Source organism: Puma concolor, chromosome D2 (genome assembly GCF_028749965.1).
Source record: "Puma concolor isolate L17-30 chromosome D2, mPumCon1.1.hap2, whole genome shotgun sequence".
Lineage (NCBI taxonomy): Eukaryota > Metazoa > Chordata > Mammalia > Carnivora > Felidae > Puma > Puma concolor.
In genome coordinates this window covers 86,904,832-86,922,419 of record NC_141677.1, presented here as the reverse complement: position 1 = coordinate 86,922,419, position 17,588 = coordinate 86,904,832, and the positions used below count along the sequence as shown (strand labels likewise).

Here is a 17,588-nt window from a genome sequence, read left to right as displayed (position 1 = left end):
GCCCCCCCGCACGTGATGGGAGCATGTGGCGCTCGGTGTGCTGCTGAACTGCTCTGGGGGCGTCCTGCACCAGATGCACACGTGAGCACCACGGGGCTGTGCGTCCCTCCCCCCCATGGCAGCAGGTGCAGCTGTGGCCACCTGGGCTGGGATGTCCGGGCCCCCACGCCTGGATGTGCACTGTGCAGACAGATCAGACCGGAGTGCGCTGTTCAGGGGACGCCATCAGACAGAGGAAACTTCAGGGTCACCAGCCTGCAACGTGGCCCCGGAGGCCCCAGGAGGAAGAGCGGGAACTGGGCCTCGCTGGCGGTCGACACAGAGCAACATCAGAGAGCCCTGGGATCAGAAACCACCCGCGACGCGGGGGAAGCCCTATGAGCACTCCTGTGAGCACTGGTGCTGGAGCCGTGCCAGAGAAGGAGGCAATATCTAGGCCACCCGAAACCCCAGTGCTCCTCACAGGACCCCCCCCCCCACCCACCCACCCCCACCATTGATGGCAAGCATCCGGCTAGAACCTGTACCGGCCCCGCTGTCACATGGTGTTTCTATGGGGAAACTAGAGATCATGGTGGGCAAACCGCCAATGGCCCGTCCTCCACAGGGGGCTGCAAAGGAGAAGCGACTGAGCCCAAACAGAGACGAGGGGTCGGGCCACGCTCATCAGACCTGTTTCCACGGTAACAGATAGTGTTTCCTTTTCATTATGGGAGGACACTCCATAGCGGGACAATGGCCAGTGGTCTCTCTTTTAAAAAGTCATGCCCCACTTTGAGTGGAGCTGGTGTAATTTGTCAAAGCGGGGAGAAAGACGCCGCTACGTTAAATTATAGTGGCGTAAATAGAGTGACAGGGCGGAGGGAGAGGTGAGAAGTCGAGTTCCATGGGTGGGCGCTCAGCGGTAGGAGAAGCGGGTCTCCCGCGGCCAGGCAGGGTTTCTGTCCAGACTTAAAATTAGTAGAGCGAAAGCTCTGATGACGGAGCCCCACTTTTATGTGGATAATAACCCTTCCTTCACCTGTTTTATTAGTTTAAGTTCTAAGACAGCCGGCGAGGTTGCACACCACTTGCCTTGAAGGTGAAATAAGCCAAGATAGTCCTACTTCAATGTATAAGCACACCTTCTCCATTTAAGTCCTACTCTTGAATGTTTCCATGCAGAGTCTTCAGGACAGGGGAGCATTGGGTGTTTATAATCCCATAAGGCGAGTGGCCACTGAAAGGCAGTGTGAAATCCCCGTCCAAGCCGAGAGAGCCTCCTGCATTGGCCGCGTCTTCCCCACCTCCCCCTCAGGGGCAGGAGTGCAGGAGACCCCCAGAGCGCTCGGGTCAAAGTCTAATGTCGGCAGTGGCCTTGGGTCCGGTTGGGACAGAGTTGCTGTTTATAGGCCTTCCAGGGTCACACGTGAAAATTGTATTGATCTTTTTATTCACGTGTGCGCACACTCTCAAGTCATCTCCGGTATTTTCTTTTTAATGCTCTTGAGGCTCGGATAGCATTAGGAATGAAGCAGCTGTCCCTACCCCCTTCGGGCTCCGGTTTGTAAATGGCACCTCATACCACAGCGATGCGCTGCCCCCATCCATTGACGGACTGACGGCTGCAGAGAGGGTCCTCGGTGTCACGTCACTGTGTTGACTGTCACCTCACAAGGGAGAGGGTCCCGGGGCCATGATGCACCTGCCCACCAGACGATACTCGTATCCTTCAGGCTAGGGGACGGGGTTCTCCTGCTCAAATCCCACTTCTTGTCCGACTGGGGATCACACAGTGTCCGAGGGTCAGGTCTTCGCTTTGGGTCTGACCACCCAGAGGCTCCATGACGCCCCCAGGAGAGGCTTGCCGTGTCTGCGTGATGCCCCCGCCCTGATGCCCAGACCACAAGTGGTCTTCTTAGAGACTAGAGGCTGGGGGATCAGAGATGCTGGGTTGACTTTCTTCTCACAAGTTAAAATCACGTTTGGAGGCTCAGATGCCAATTGTGTCACTGTAGGAATTGACTAGAACAAATGACAAAACCTCATGTGTTCCTGGGACGACCGGCAGCGATGTGAAGGTCAGCCAGATAGCGCGTGACCCCAGAAGCTGCTCACGGAATTCCAAAACAAGAAATAGGACCCACCCCCGCCCCCAAGCGGGGCTGATTCAGCGTTTGACCCCGAGATTCTCTTGGGAATCCAGGCTTAATTATGTAGACGCTTGGTTCAGGAGAGCCCCTCCCTGGAGGGGCTGTGCCTTCCACCTTATGGAAAAGAAAGGCTTAACCACAGATGCTCGCTGTTCTTTTGTGTTGTGTTTGAGGCACAAGATTTCATTTCTGATATGCAACCTGTAATACTTTTCTGTGTGCGTATGTGTGTGTTTCAAGATATTCGAACAGTTTGTCAAGACAAGGATAAAAGAAGAATATAAGGAGAAGAAAAACAAATTGCTGCTCGCCAAAGAAGAATTCAAGAAACTTCTGGAGGAATCTAAGGTGTCACCCAGGTATGGAGACAGAAATGCCGGGTGACTTCGGGGCGGGAGACTTACGATGACTGTAAGAGGGGTTTTAAAGTCTGTTCTGGTTAAATCGTGTAACCTACCATCGCGGAGACCTCACAAGCGTAATGGTGAAGTTGTCGGTGACTAAGCCACCAGCCCTGCCTGCCTGCGCGGCTCACGGTTCTCTCTGCTCCCCACACCCTTCCATTTTGCTGCCCTGCCTGGTTTTCCAGCGTGGCCACCCTGACTCCATGACCTAAATAACTAGTCAGTAGGTCAGCAGTCAAGATGAGGGCTAACCTCGAATCTAGGGATCAGAAAGTAAGCGCACGGAACACGAACTCGGAGACTAGGCATACAGAGCCCGAACAGCAGCAGTAAAATAAACCTCACCGTTGGTTGCAGACGTCTCCCCAGTCGGCCAGGGTGGAAAGAGAAGGGACACACACCAGGGCAAATGAGCCAAGTAATTTTGCTGCCAAAGTCACCTAAAATAACCTGGCACTGTTCCCGTGAAATAAACCAATAGGAAACTGGATGTTAGAACTTAGAAAAATGCATGAACTTAAGTCTTCTTTAAAATTGGCTTCTGTGTAAAAATGTTTATTTATTTATTTATGAGAGAGAGAGAGGGAGAGAGAGAGAGAGAGAATGTAAGCAGGGGGAGGGGCAGAGAGAGAGGAGACAGAGAATCCCAAGGAGGCTCCATGCTGTTAGTGCAAACTCATAAGCTGTGAGATCATGACCTGAGCCAAAATCAAGAGTCAGACACTTTAACTGACTGGCCACCCAGGCACCCCTAAAATTGGCTGATATTTAAGAAGTAATGAACATTGTACTACTTTTAGAAATATAGGACTATAACTTTTATAAGCCAAAAAAATTGACTTCGGTTTATTTTTATTTGGGGTTGAGATACATCTGAATGGACGTTTATGCATTATTATTTTTAATAATAATGCGGGCACTTCGGAATTTTAGTAATAATGCACAAATACAACAGTATTTTTTTTTAAAAAACATTAATTGATGTTTGCTTTCTGTGAAGACATAGGCTCCCATGTTTTGATTGATAATTATTTAGTTCACCTGGTCAATAATTGGATGTTGGTTATATGGTTACATGGTCCTTATAAAACCTCTCCAAGTATTTAAAGGACAGATGTTTTCTGAATGGGGAAAAATGCAGCATGAATTACCCCCATCACAAAAGGCTAATCTAGAAGAGCAAATGTTCATCTAAACGTTTGTAAACTGTGACTTCCTGTGGTTAGAGATGAGAACACTGGCATCTCTGTGTCCCCACACGGTGACCCTAGGAGAGAGGAGTTGGTGTGGAGCCCCTGCCTCGGGGCACAGCCCCCCCCACCCCTCCTCAGCCCTGCAGTGGAGTGAGGCATTGCACCTTTCTGAGCTTCCGGCATCATCTGTGGGCAGTACGGCTACAGCAGGGTCCCTGGGTGGTGCAGACGCGGAAGCGAACACAGCACCTGGCAGGTGGAAGGAGCTTGGTGACGGAGATGCCTCTCGTCACCATCATCATCAAATATTGTCAATCTGTCCATTGGTAAAACGTTAACAGTAAGTCAACACACTCCCCTTCCCATCCTGAAGACAAAGGAGAAAATACTCATAACGCGTCTGGCAATTAGGAGAAAGATCTCCCTCTCACACACACACACACACACACACACACAGAAGGAGAACGACTGATAGAAATCAGAAAGTTAAACTTACTTCTTCTTTAAAGGTAGATTAAACTGCCTGCTATGTTAAAAATGTGCACCGTGCATACGTACTTTTATGATTATTAAACCATTTTTATGTCAAAATGGCTGATTCTGCACCATCGTCAAGACTTTACAGACCACTTCACCTTCTCCCCTCACTGTTCCATAGGTTTCCTAGTAGAATACGTGCAGTTCAAGTCGCTGCACACGGGTGGCCGGGTGAGCTAAGCACAGGCCATCTGAGCACCCTAGAAGCAGCCTCTCGGGGTTCAGCAGCTCCGCCAGTTACACTGTGCTCTGGCCCTGTCACCACAGCCACGGGCACGGCCAGAGCCAGCTCCCAGTCCTGCCCGGCTCTGGGGGTCCTGAGATGGGGCGAGGGGCCACGGGGGTCCTCCCCTCGGTCTGCCGCCCAGGCTGTGGGGTCTGCACTCTGTGCTTCTCCCCAAGGCCACACTGTCTGCCTCCTTTAGGTGCAGGTGGGCTGTGTCCCCAGCTGCCAGAGGGCAAAGGGGGTGCTGTGCCCGTGACTCAGGGGCTCCCCCGGCCCACTGGAAGGCCCAGCAGAAGCCAGGATGCCCCCACGGCACGGCTGGGGGGCCACAGATTTGTAATTCTCCCTCTCTTCTCAGGGACACTTCTTTTCAGAAGTGCCCCGAGCAGGACCTTGTAGACAAGATCTGTGCTCAGCCTCTGAATGGAAGATACGCAGGCTGCTATCCAGACAAGGGAAGAGAGTAGCAAGTCCCTGTGATTCTCGTCTTGGAAGGAAGGAAGGATGAGACAAGGGCCTTAGTCCTTTAGTCCATTTGGGCTCCTGTTCCCAGGAACACAAACCAGGGGCCTCAAGCAACGGATATTCCTCCCAGTTCTAGAGGCTGGAAGTCCGAGATCAGCACTCTGGCTCAGGGTCTGGTGAGCCCTTTGTGACCTAGTCACCTCCCAAAGGCCTTGACCCCCCCCAACACTAGCACCGGGGGGTGCCGGGAGGTCCACCTAGGATCCTGGGGGATGTATACTTTCAGTGCAGAGAAGGAGGAAGAGGGAAGAAGGAAGGAGGGCAGCAGAGAGAAGCACTTTCTTTCTGAGACGCGCATGAGCAGGCACAACCCCGGAGCGTGACCCAGGAGGCTGTGGGGCTGGACCAGGAAGAGGGACGCTGGTGGCAGGTGGGGATGTGTCCGGGCTCCTGACAGCCATGTCAGTGCAGCCCTCCTGTTTATGTGTGAAACAGCTGTTACATTATAATCCTTTGATACAAGAGTGAAATGTCTCCAGCGGAGTATGAAGTCCTCCACAAGGAGAAGCGGGAGGACTTTGGATCCCTGGACCGAGCTCACGTAGCCCTGCGGGCCTGTTCCAGGCTGCCAGCTCGGGCCTGGGAGGGGGGAGGCTGTGGGGACCGGTGCTCGCGAAGGTGCCATTTGTCCCTGCAAGGGGCTTACCCACTTGCCCTTTGAGCCGCCCAGACCCTGCGTCGGACTCCCGGGCCCGTTCAGTTGACCTTGGGTTCTTCCACACGCCGGCCACTGCCGCCAGGCGTCCGGGACCTTTGGCGGGAAACAACACGGATCACAGAGCCTCCAGTGGAGCGGGGGGCGGGGAGGAGTAGATGGCACAGTTGGGCTTACCACGGTTGTGGCTGTTGACAAGGGCTGCGAGGGACCCCGTCTGTGGGGTGAGTTTCCTCAAAAAAGACACGTGGAGCCCGACTGCCAGTGACGAGAGCAGATGTAAGGGACAGCGTGCCAGGCAGAGGGGCTGCCTGAGTGGCCTGTGGCAGCCAGGACATCCTAAGAGGGGACAGGAGGGGACCTGTGTGGCCAAAGCAGTGGTGGACGCAGGTGGGCAGTTGAGAGCTCCGAGTGAGGGAGGCTGAAGAAGCCGGAGAGTCTGGGTTCATCTCCAGAGGCTGGGGAGAGGTAGCCATGCGGGTATTCAGTGGGGTCAGGATCCCAAGGGCCCCCACGGGGAGTGGCGCCCAGCACGGGAGTAGCTGGGGCAGGTGTGGGATGCCCATTTCCTGCCCCAGATCCTGCTCCCGTCCCCTGACCTGCCCCAGATGCTGCCCCTGTCCCCCAACCTGCCCCAAGTCCCGCCCCTGTCCCCAACCTTCCCCATGTCCTCTCCCTGTGGCCCGAGGACAGCTAGATCGGGTGGTAGCGGCTGTCCACCTCTGGAGGTGATGCCAGCCTGCGGGGGTCAGGAGGTGTGGAAACCGCTCCCGGGGAAGACAGGTCTCAGGAAAGTTCCTGTTTTTCAGAACCACGTTTAAGGAGTTTGCGGAGAAGTACGGCCGGGACCAGAGGTTTCGTCTTGTTCAAAGAAAGAAGGACCAGGAGCATTTTTTCAACCAATTCATACTTATTCTTAAGAAACGGGACAAGGAAAACCGACTCCGGCTGCGGAAGATGAGATGAGTGTGTGAGAGGCGCAGTAGGACAGGTGCGGAGCGGAGGGTGCCGCGCGGGGCTGCGCGCACTTCTCGGAGGATTACTGTTTCATATTGAAGCTCTCTTTTGTACGGCGTTCCGAGTCTGATGCGTTTCTAATTGCCATGGTAGGTCGCTCCCTTAATTGTTTAATTATGCAAAGTACTTGTAATATATACAAATCATAAACCCACCGCAGGTTTGTAGCTCAGCAGAAATATCTATATCCCTCTCAAGGTGTTTTCATGAGTTGATCTGAGTACCTGAAACTTTTCTCCAAACCTTTGTGTCTTCCCTGGGTTCTGAGCCCCGTGGCACGGGGGCTCCTTCCGAGTGCTGGGTGTCCGTCCGGTGTCCCGAGTAGTAGCAATAGCATCATCATCACCAGTCATAGCGACGACCCTGAGCGCCTCCACACGTGGACCCCGGACCCCCGCAGCAGTCCGAGGGGGCGCCGGGCCCCAGACAGGGCGGCCGCAACGTCTGTCGGGGGTCCTACTCAAAATGGGATTATTTTGTACAAAATCATCATACGAATAGTTGAGTTATTTTTATTGTATGCCCAGTTTGCATGAGATTTTTCTCATCATCTTTGTATAAAAAGAATTTTAAATTTTTTTTAATTAATAAATATTTTAAACCAGTGTGTTTTGGTGGTAAGATTTCCACTGCGATCTCCAGCGGCAAAACAGTGTTTCAACTGAAGACAGTCTGTTTTGAAAGATTCCTAACAGTGTTTGTGAACGCACACGAGGGCTGAGTGAGCACAAACAAAAATCCTGCCTTTCAACCTGCCCGTTCTGGGTGGAGCGATGGTGGCTAAAACCCAGCTAATTAACCGCGTTCTCTAAATTGTTGCCTGTTTATTTCACGGCTTACGGGGCCTCTCTTCAGATACGCTGCCACTGCCCCAGGGCACAGCGACACGTCCTCCTGGCCTCCCCGGTCCCTCTTCAGTGCGGTGAACACGCTCTCTGCCACGCGTATTAGGACGTAATTGGGCGGGTTTCTCTCTTCTTTGGGGTAAGCCCTGGTCTCAGCACCAGTGTTGTGAGGCTAGCTTCTGGGTTAGATCTGGGTTCTGGGGCCATCACTTGGGTTCAGGCAGCAGCCAGTGGGGTTGGGCATCCGGGGCAGGGGCCAGGAGGCAGACCCTCCGGTAAGGGTCCAATCTGGAGTAGAACCCACCTTGTAAACTGAACAGAGAAATTTAATGGAAAGAGTTATCACATACAAAGGCATTCGAGTAATGAGGCTGGTGAGTCCAGGTGACCGCCAAAGAACGCACAGACGACAGCCACAGGAGCAGACGTGACCCCCAGGGCTCAGAGAAGCCCCCATGGAAGGAGCCCCCCGACCCGTGCAGAGATGGGGACCTCCCGGAGAAGGCGCAGCCGTGGCTCTGGAAGCGCCGGGAGCCCACTGTCTAAGATGCCGGGAAAGTGGCTCGTGTGGCGGGTCTGGTGGCATACCCTCGCCCAACAGCACCCGGAGAGACGGCGGGCTGGGGGAGGCGGCCGGCTGTGCGGGCCTCGGGACGCGGAGCCGGGACAGAGACGGAACCCCCGGCAACCCCTGAGGTTCGCACAAGCCAGCGGCCCTCCTGCCATCTGTCCTGTCCACTGGAAAGCCAGCTGACTGGCTGCTTGCCCCGAGAGAGGCCGGCTGCCTGGCCACAAGATCCCACGTGACTGCACCCGCGTTGTCAGCGTGAAGTGTGACCTGACCCCTTCGGCGTGCAGCCGGACTTACGGGGCAGCATTTAACCTCAGATGGAGAGGCCAGCGGCAGGGCTGAGCCTGAGTGGTTCTGGAAGACCTCGGTGGACCCCTGCTCCCCTGGCTGCTGCCTCCCCCCCCCCCCCCCCCCCCGCTCAGGTCCTTGCCGTCCGTCAGCTGAGGAGGAAGGGGCAGGCCCGGAGTAGCGGTCACACGTCCTGCTGTGCTGGCCTCAGCCCCCACCCCCAGGTCAGGAGTGGCCCCGAGGGCAGGTGAAGGAAGTCTCCACGGGGGAACATCAGGCTAGACCGAACGACAGTTCTGTAAACTTGCCTGGGAGACGAGAGGGGGCCCGGGGCACGCGTCTACACTGATTTGGCGGCTGGCTGAACCGCCGGCTGGTTGGGGGTCTACAAGGCGCAAGACTGGGATGGGGGCGATGAGGTGAGGGGCGCGCGGTGGGCGCAGCACTGGGAGGTCGCACGTCCCGCACTCTTTGTACGAAGCTCTGAGACCGGGTCACCAGGTGGACGGTCCTGGGCGTGTGGGCCCGTCGGCCAGTGTCTCCCTCCCCACTGTTCCTGGTCTGTGTCCACCGACCCAGACCCCTGTTCCGGGTTGGTCCCATGAATCCGCCCATTTGGTTTTGTTTTTGTTTTTTTAACGTTTATTCATTTTTTGAGAGACAGAGAGCATGAGTGGGGGAGGGGCAGAGACACAGGGAGACACAGAATCTGAATCAGGCTCCAGGCTCTAAGCGGTCAGCACAGAGCCCGACGCGGGGCCTGAGCCCAGGAACTGTGAGATCATGACCTGACCCGAAGTCGGATGCTTAACCCACTGAGCCACCCAGGCGCCCCCAAATCCCCCCATTGTTCCGGGGAGCAACTCCCCCTCACAAAAGTGAATCTCAGATGCTCCTTCCCTTCCCCTAGTTACCATCCACGCTCTTGCAGAATGGTTGCTGGGCCACACGGCCTCCCACACAGTGTGGTCTTGACCAGGAAATGCATTTTAAGGGACAGTCATTGCAACAATAGGTTCACGCCCAGGACCCGCGGGCACCCCCACCCCCCCGAACCCTCACGCCCAGGCCCCACGGGCACCCCCATGAACCCTCAGGCCCAGAAGCAGCTGGCTGGTCCCGTGCTGGGACGGCCTGCTGAAGGCACAGTACATCTACGGGGCGAGGTCGGGTAGGGTCCTGCGGGGGTCACCTGTTGGCCTTAAACCAGCAGCTGGCATATGTCGCCGTCTCCCTGGAATCACGGGGCAAGACACTGGCCCGCAAAAAGGGGAGATGGGAGCGACCCTTCTCATGCCGCCCGATAACCTTCATCCCCGCAACCCGGGCTCAGTGGATTTGGAGAACCCGTGGCCCAAGTGCAGCATCCACCATCTTGATGCGATTTGAAGCCGGGCCCCTGGCCCTTCTGACGCCTCGTGGCGCGGAAACATCGGGTGGAGAAGACGGTGGCTACGCTCGCTGGGCAGTTATCTCAGTTGCCGAGGGCAAGTTATGTCTCCCGTATCCCGTGGGACAGGGACAGTGTCCGGGGCCAGAGGGCTCGGCGGGCGCCCGGGGTACCAGTCAGCACACAGCTGGGCCTGCCAGACGCTGAGGGCCTGTGGGGAGCAGACTGGGGTCTGAGGTGCCGCGAGGGGCGAGGGGTACCGCAGGGTCGGCTGAAGGTGCGATCGCCATCTGGGCCCCGCAACCGTCTGCAGAAGCAGAGGCTGGAGGGCCATGCTTTCCCATTAAGTTTTCTCTCCCTTCTTTGCCCCTACTGTTTCCTGGTCGGGGACTACTGTGGGTTTCGGACACGTGACTGATTTCATTCGCCTCGCCCCACAAACGTGTGGGAACTGGGTCGGTTGTCTGCCACGTTGGGGCCACAGCATTGTCTACACCCACGGCAGCGAGCGCCTCGAGGGGCCCGGCGGCGGACTCGCTGCCTGAGATCCTCTCCCCTGCCCGGTGGCCCCGGAGCCTCCCCACCACAACCTCTGGCCTTTGGTGCTTCCGCATGGGCAGCAGCGGATTTGGGGTACTTGCTCGGCCCGGTTGGGGGCCTCCTGGGGCCCCGGCTCCGGTGAGGACCGCGTCCTGCTCCCTCAGGCCCGCAGCAGGACAGTCCCTGCGAAGGCTGGTCCCGGGCACCCGGCCGCGCGTGCTGACCATAGCTGCTCCCGCGCCCCTGACGGCCCTTCTGTGAAGCCCTGCTCAGTCGTTCCTGCTGCGGGCCATCTGTTTGCTGTCAGCACGACTTAATCACCACCATCATCACACTCCAAGGGTAGTTATCCGAGGCTCACGACGACACAGAACTACGCCAGAAACCATGTTAGTGGGAGGACACGGGAGATCGCACAAGCCCAGACTCCGTGCTGGAAGGAGGTGGAAAACATCCATGACGTTAGCACCTAGAAACACACAGGCACCTCCTGGCCCCTATGGGAAGTTCCAGATGCTTCTGGTTTTCACCCAGACGTTTGGGAACTTTCATCTTCGTTCCTCTGACCGTGATTTTGAATCTCAGGAAATGAGGTTATTGAAGGTCGTAGACAGTCTATCGCCATCCGTGTTTATGCTCATGTGTGTCTAGCTGTCAGTCGTCGTGCGGTTGGAGGAGAAAGGTCAACTGTGGCGTAATCAGGGAAACCCTCAGGGGGAAGAAGGGGAACCAGCTCGAGAAAAAGCTGCTTCCTAGGTGTCTGGGGTCTGCATCTCGAACACGTGCCCACTTTGAGGGCTGTGGAATTAATCCGTTTTTAAGCCATCGGTCTGTAGTTAAGACATGATAGGAAGACAACAGACGAAGATTTCTTTTAAATGGCAGCTTCGCTTAATTTTTGCACCTTTTCCTTTCGCTGGAAACACCACCGGGTAACGTGGGGCAACTCAGTCGTGCCCTCTGAGCTGCTAAAACCCAGCAGGACACTGAGTGCCTGTCGATCAGGTGAAAATGCGTCCAGTCAAAGGACGAAGGCAGGAGTGGTGGGTCGCTGTCATTGATCGTTGGATTAACCCTCCATGTCCCAGAGGCAGGAGCTTCCCAATAGGGCCATGGGGTCTGAGTCCCGCCCGTCACCCCGACCTCCAGAGCACCCGCCTCTCACCCGCCTGTCCCTTTGCTTCTCTCCCCAAGCGTCACCCAGCCAGTCACCGCCCCCTGGACCACCGCCTTCGCCCAGCTGTCCTGCCGCACACTGGCGCGCTCACGTGGGTCCTGGTGTGCAGGCCCCTGGTTCCACGGGGCCCCGTCTTCCTCTCTTTGCCCAGTTTCCATTGCCTTCTCGGTGAAGCCACATCCGTCACGTGCTCCCCACATAGATCTTCTTGCTGTGGGCAGAAGCCCCTGGAAGAGCTCACCCCCTCATCCCCCCAGGCCCTGCAGGGAGGGGCCTCAGCAGGTGCCCTGGGCCCTGGGCAGCAGGGATCCCTACGGAGCTGGTGAATGAATAAAAAGGACAGAGCACATGGATGCGTTCTCACTGGTTTCTTTATCGATGACGGCCGTGACAGATTTCTTATCCTGGGTTTGCTTAAGGTTTATTTTTGTACGAAGCGTTTATTGTCTCTACTATTTATTTTCCTGTTGCTTCATTTGAATGATCTGTTTCAAACAATCCCCCAACAACAATGGGAAAAAGTCGTTCATTTGTCTTTTGTCCCCAAATAACCTTTGCTTGGTTGACATTTTCCCCATAAGGTATTTAAAGTGTGAACCAGGGGCACCTAGGTGGCTCAGTTGGTCGACCCTCCAACTCTAGGTCTTGGCTCAGGTCACGATCTCGAGGTTCATGAGTTCAAGCCCCGTGCTGGGCTCTGTGCTGTGGAGCCTGCTTGGGATTCTCTCCCTCCATCTCTGTCTCTCTCTCTCTGTCCTTCGGCTTGCTTTCTCTCTCTCTTCTAATCTCAACATAAATAAACATTAAAAATTTAAAAAAAAAAAAAGTGTGAACAGGTTAAAGCTTCCTGATCACTCAAGAAAGGTTGTTGAGATAATGGAGTCATGCCTCCTTGGGGTCAGTGGTGGGAGAAAATGGCTGGAGAGTCAGTGCCTATAGACGCTGCCGTGTTGGACGGGACAACCCGTGAGACAGCCCGTGAGGAGGGGAGAGCGGTGGACGTGGAGGGGTGACGTGGGAGGACGGTGGTCGGCTGGCGGGCGCCCCAAGCCAGCGCAGGGTGGAGACGCCTGCTCGGGGGGAGGGAGAGGAACTTGAGGCAGAGAGTTGTTTGGATGGAATCTCAGAGGTGTTTGTCATGTGGTATAAACCTCTCTGTCTCCGCTTTCTATTTTCCAAGAAAGTCTTTAAACACTATATCACACTTTTTTAAACATTGCGATGTTTAGTGATCATCGAAGTAACACCTGCTTGTTGCAGGAAAGTGAGGGAGCCTGTGGACCGTGCCCCCCGTGGGCGTTGGCGGCCTCCCCCCCGCAGCGCTGGGCGGCGTCCACGCGTCTGGTGCAAGTTTGCGGTGGATCGAAGGTCCCGAAAATGACCACGCACGCGCACGATCGCACAGGCACGCACCGCCACGCATGCCCTCCGGCCCGCGTGCGGACAAGCCTGCCAGGGGCGGGGTGTGGGCGGGCCCCGTGGCAGAGGCGGGGCCGCGGGGTTTGCCGGGCCAGGCCCCAGAGCGGAGGCAGCCTCCCCTGGGAGCCACCGTGACCCGGGGAAGCCCAGGCTGGCGGGAGAGGGAGGGGAAGGTGCCGTGGCCCTCGTCTCTGGCTCGGGTCTCAGGTGACAAGCGGTGTCAGCTGGCAAGCGTGGACCTCCGGGCCTTCGAGGGGCGGCTCGGACCCCAAGGGGCGCAGACACCAGCCCCCCTCTCCAAGCCCCACCCCCGCGGCAGGCCCACGAGCGAATCCAGACGTGGCCCTTGTTGCAGGCCCGCCGGTGTCAGCGACTTGCTGTGCAGGCTTCGAAACTCCAACAAACTCCTCCTTGGGAATGACCGTGACCCTTGACCTAGAAATCACAGAAATGGTCATTGTAACGGGAGATCTGACGAATGCTCGCTCTCCGCCGGGCCTTGGTTCCTTGCCTCGTTTCGTGCCTCCAACAATCCCCCGAGGTGGGTTTTGTTAACTGTCCTCAGCTCACAGAGAACCCGAAGTCTGGAGGCATCGAGCAATCTGCTCAAAGTCTCCTGGAGAGAGTTGCGGCCAGGACTTGCCCAAAAGTCCGTTTGACTCCAGAATCTGTGCTCCAGGCTGTACCCCCCCCCACCAGGCCCCCGGGCCCCGAGACTCCCCAGGGCACGGGGGAGTCACCTCTTGGCCCAGGCGCCCCTTGAAGGAAGCCTCGCCAGCCGCTCACTGATGGGTGGGAGGTTCATTACCGCGATCAAGCAGTAATGCAGGTGAGTGGAGCCTCGCGGGAGCTGCCCTGAAATCACATGCTTCTGGAAATGCCCAAGTTGCCGCTGGTGGGGAAGGAGCTGAGGAAAGGTCTCGGGAGCACACGGGCACTCCTGCACTGGCAGCTTGGGCGTAACCCAGGGGGACATCTCTCCACCTCCCGGCTGCCCTTACCAGCCCAGGGGGGTTCCCAGGCCGGCTGGCCCCGGAAGCCACGTTGCCCCAAACAATGGCAGCCTAGCCCCCCCCCCCACAGGTGCTGCTCCCTGACAAACGGTGAGCCTCACGCTGGCTCCTGCCAGGGCAGGGCGACCCCAGCGGGTGCCCGGGTGTGGGGGTGCGGGTGAGGTCAGGCGGGGACACCGACGCTCTGGAGCTTGGAGGCCTGTCTGGCGGCGACAGCTGTCCGGGGTGGCCGGTCGGAGGGCCCGCTTCCCGGCTCCTCCAGGGCCTGGATCTCTTTCACCTCCATCCAAACACCGTCTCCTCTAAGGCCCTCCCTGCTCCCACCTGCTGGGGGAGAAGGGAACAGACAGCCCTGCCCTTTCCCAGTGCCCAGCACACACAGCAGAGCTTTTCCAGCTCCGGGGCTCCGACCTGACGACACGGTCCTGCTGCTCGAACCCCAGGGGTGGGTGTTTCTCCCGTAGATTTACTCCCACTACAGAAATGAGCACCTTCTTGCCACCGACTGTCCCTACTCGCCTCCCACGGGCCGGCCAGTGCAGCGGCGGCTGGAAAGGGACTCTGGTCCTTTCAGTTTGGGCTCTTGTTTTCTCTGCTTCTGCTGACCTGCTGTGTGTCCTGGGACGTAGCTATCTTTAGGAAGGGAGCTCGCCGGGCACAGCTCGGGCCAGCAGAGGACTTCATGCTGAGTCTGTCCCTCTGTCCTGGGACATACGGGGCCGCCGCAGCCGGCCGGGACCGTCTCGGAGGAGGTCGAGCGAGGACCAGCTGCCTGGTCGAAGGGCAGAGACATTCCAAACATTTTCTTTTCAGTGGCGTTGTGCTGAATTATCCGGGAAAATATCCCCTTGGCATTTGAGGGGGCTGGAGGCAGGGCTGGATGTAGCCGGCTGGGTGCTCGGTGCCCGATGGTGGAGTCGGGGACAGAACTGACACTCCACAGAAGGGCAATGAGCCTGCCGGGCACGGCTGCTCCCTCCTCGCCCACTGAGGCCAACGCTGCCCTGCGGGACTGCCTGCAGGTGCGTGGGGTGTGTGCCTGCGTCTGTGTGCGCCTGGGTGTGCACACCTGTGCCTCCAGACTGTCCCCTCTGTCTGCCTTCCGTCACCCACTCACCCATGCCTGGTCCTTCCCTCGGAGGCTCTGGGACGGCGAGTGTCTCCACAGACCCCTGGGGAACATCCAAATTTGTGGCTCTCCCTGTGCACCTACCCAGATGTGGGACCGTCATTGGAAAGTGGCCTCGACCCCAAGCGGACAGAAGGCAGGGACCTGAGAAGCACGGGATGCCGTCCCCAGGAGGAACGGATCTCTTTCACATTCTCTCAGAGCCATGCCCTTCTGAGACGGAGCTCCGTTTCAGTCCTCTGATCGCACCCGGGAGTCTCCAGATGTGGGCGTCTCAGATGCTCCCTTCGACAAGTCGCCTGCCGGCGAGGTGTGCCAAGGAAGGCGTCACTTCCCCTGCCCTTGGGACTTCCTCTTCCTTCTCCGTGCGCATTTGATACGAGAGTCGGATCTACGCCATTTTTCGTAGCTCAGACTAGCAGAACTGAAATGCCGTCTGGATGCAATGTATTTGCACACGGTCCTCACCGACTTTAGGGCACATGCCGTGTGCTGCTCTCAGGAAAGGGGTGTGTGCTGGGCCGTTGTTCTGGGTGCGGAGAGCGGCGTGTCCAACCGAGTGGCCCGTGTTCTGAGAAGCTCTTCCTCTGTGCCGTGTCCGACCGCTTTCCGTCCGAGCGGGGCTTCCTTCCGGACGAAAGCGGCCGAGCCAGCCCGTGGCACCCCGTGCTGACACCTGCCGGGGTCGGGGGGGCTCCACATAGCTCATGTTCACTGCCACTAAATTTTGGCTAAATCCCAGGGCCAGGGCCATAATGGGAAGATATAAAAGAGGACCACAAAACACCCAGGATTTGGGGGTTTTATTTAGGATATAAAAGAAATATTTATCACGGTCCCACACGTAATAAATAGTTCTCGCCACGCGCACGATCACTTTGCCACTTATGCCGTATTTTAGAACTGGAAACGGCCCATAAAGGTCCCGACGATTGTGCATCAACATCGCCCGGTGCCGGGAAGCAGAATGAAGTCTCCGGCCCCCGCTTGCAGCCTCCGGTGCAGCAGCTCGCCGTAAATTGTCCTCGGGCAGAGTCGTTAAGCCCCCCTCGTCCGTCCCCTCCCCTCCGCTGGCCTGAGCTCTGCTGGCCGAGGGGCTCTCCCATGAGGCCAGGACAGCAAGCCCTGGGCTACTGACTTGGGAGTCCCTCGTGCGGGTGGGGTCACGGGCTGCCCGAATGCCCCGTGTCTCTACACGCGGACGGCAGAACGAGCAGGTCACAGCTGGCGAAGGTGCGTCCCTGCTGAGATAAGTTCTGGGGACTCGGGCGTGGGGCAGATAGAGGCCCCGCGCCCCCAGGAACTCACCGTGGAGCTCAGGCAGCAGCGGGGAAGTTAACCCCGCTGGCCCCGCACGCTGAGCCCTGGGGTGGAATGACACTCCAGGCAACAATGCCGCTCGGATGTCCTCACCGCAGACCTTCACCAGGGGTTTCGGTTCGAGGCACAACTCATGTAATCCCTACGTGGGCCCACCAGATAGTCGAGATTATTGCCCCCATTTTACAGATGAGCAAACTGACTCACAGAAGGGCAGTGAGCATTTGACCTGGGGCAGGGGCTCCGGCAGACTGTTTCAAGGGCCCCGTGTCCAGACGCTGCTCAGCGGGACCCCCAGCAGCACGGACGGCAGGTGACATCACCCGAGGCTCTGAGCTAAGTGCTCCGTCTAGACTCAGCGTCTCCTCAGGCAGAAGCCACCTGCTCAGGGCCACAGATCTGGCACCCACCCGACCTCAGTTTCCCTCCAGGGTCGACGAATGGGCAGAGCTGTTTAAACCTGGAGTCTGTGGGGTCAGAGTCGGTGCTCAGTGGATGAGCTCGGGCTGGCCTGTGAAATTCTCAGAAGCTCAGTTTCTTCCGCCGAACAGCGGCTCCCGTCTTGCAGGAGCCCCTAAGGGAGAGGGGCCGTGTGTGAGGATGGCCGGCACACCACGGGCTCCGTCGATGCCACCCGCATGACGGCCTTGTCACCGGGAAAGGACTCTTGGGTCTGGGCTGCCCCAGGCATGGCCGCTGCCGGGCCCTGTGGAGGCAGAAGGGTGGGGATGTGGGAGGCAGGGAGACCCCCCCCTTGCCCCCCAGCCAGCTCGAGCTGGGAGGAGACCAGCTTTGCACCGTGATTGCTGCATTTAATTGCCCTGCAGAGGTATTATTATAATCCCATTTTCCTATTATTCAGGCTGAGATAGGACAGAGAATATATAACCTGATTATGCACCATATAATGTATTAAGCCAGGAAGGTCTTAAAATTAAAACATTTAAAAAGAACTATCTGGGGAGGTAGTTAAAATCCATTTAAATCCTTATCAAATAATGAAAATATCTTCAGGAAAAAAAAAAAAAATCAGCCTCTTAGCTATGTGTTCCCCTCTGACAGTATTGTGTTTTTAGCGTAAGTCTAAAGACAAATTTACATGAAAATATTTAGGATTTAAAAGTCCCTTTCGGCCACAGAAAGCAGACTGGCTACAATGTGGGCTCCGTGGAGGTCGCTGATCACGCGGGGGCTGGTGGCTGCGGGC

General features: G+C 57.1%; 1 protein-coding gene across 1 annotated transcript in view; it reads left to right on the top strand.

The window, feature by feature from the left end:
- The window catches only part of TCERG1L (transcription elongation regulator 1 like), a 195,287-nt gene extending 187,993 nt beyond the window's left edge, over positions 1-7,294 (top strand). The window contains exons 11-12 of the mRNA XM_086681204.1: positions 2,373-2,491; positions 6,482-7,294. Coding sequence (XP_086537330.1) covers positions 2,373-2,491; positions 6,482-6,638 — 276 coding nt within the window. The 3' untranslated portion in view covers positions 6,639-7,294. The remainder of the gene's footprint in view (positions 1-2,372; positions 2,492-6,481) is intronic.
- Positions 7,295-17,588: the final 10,294 nt, after the last annotated feature.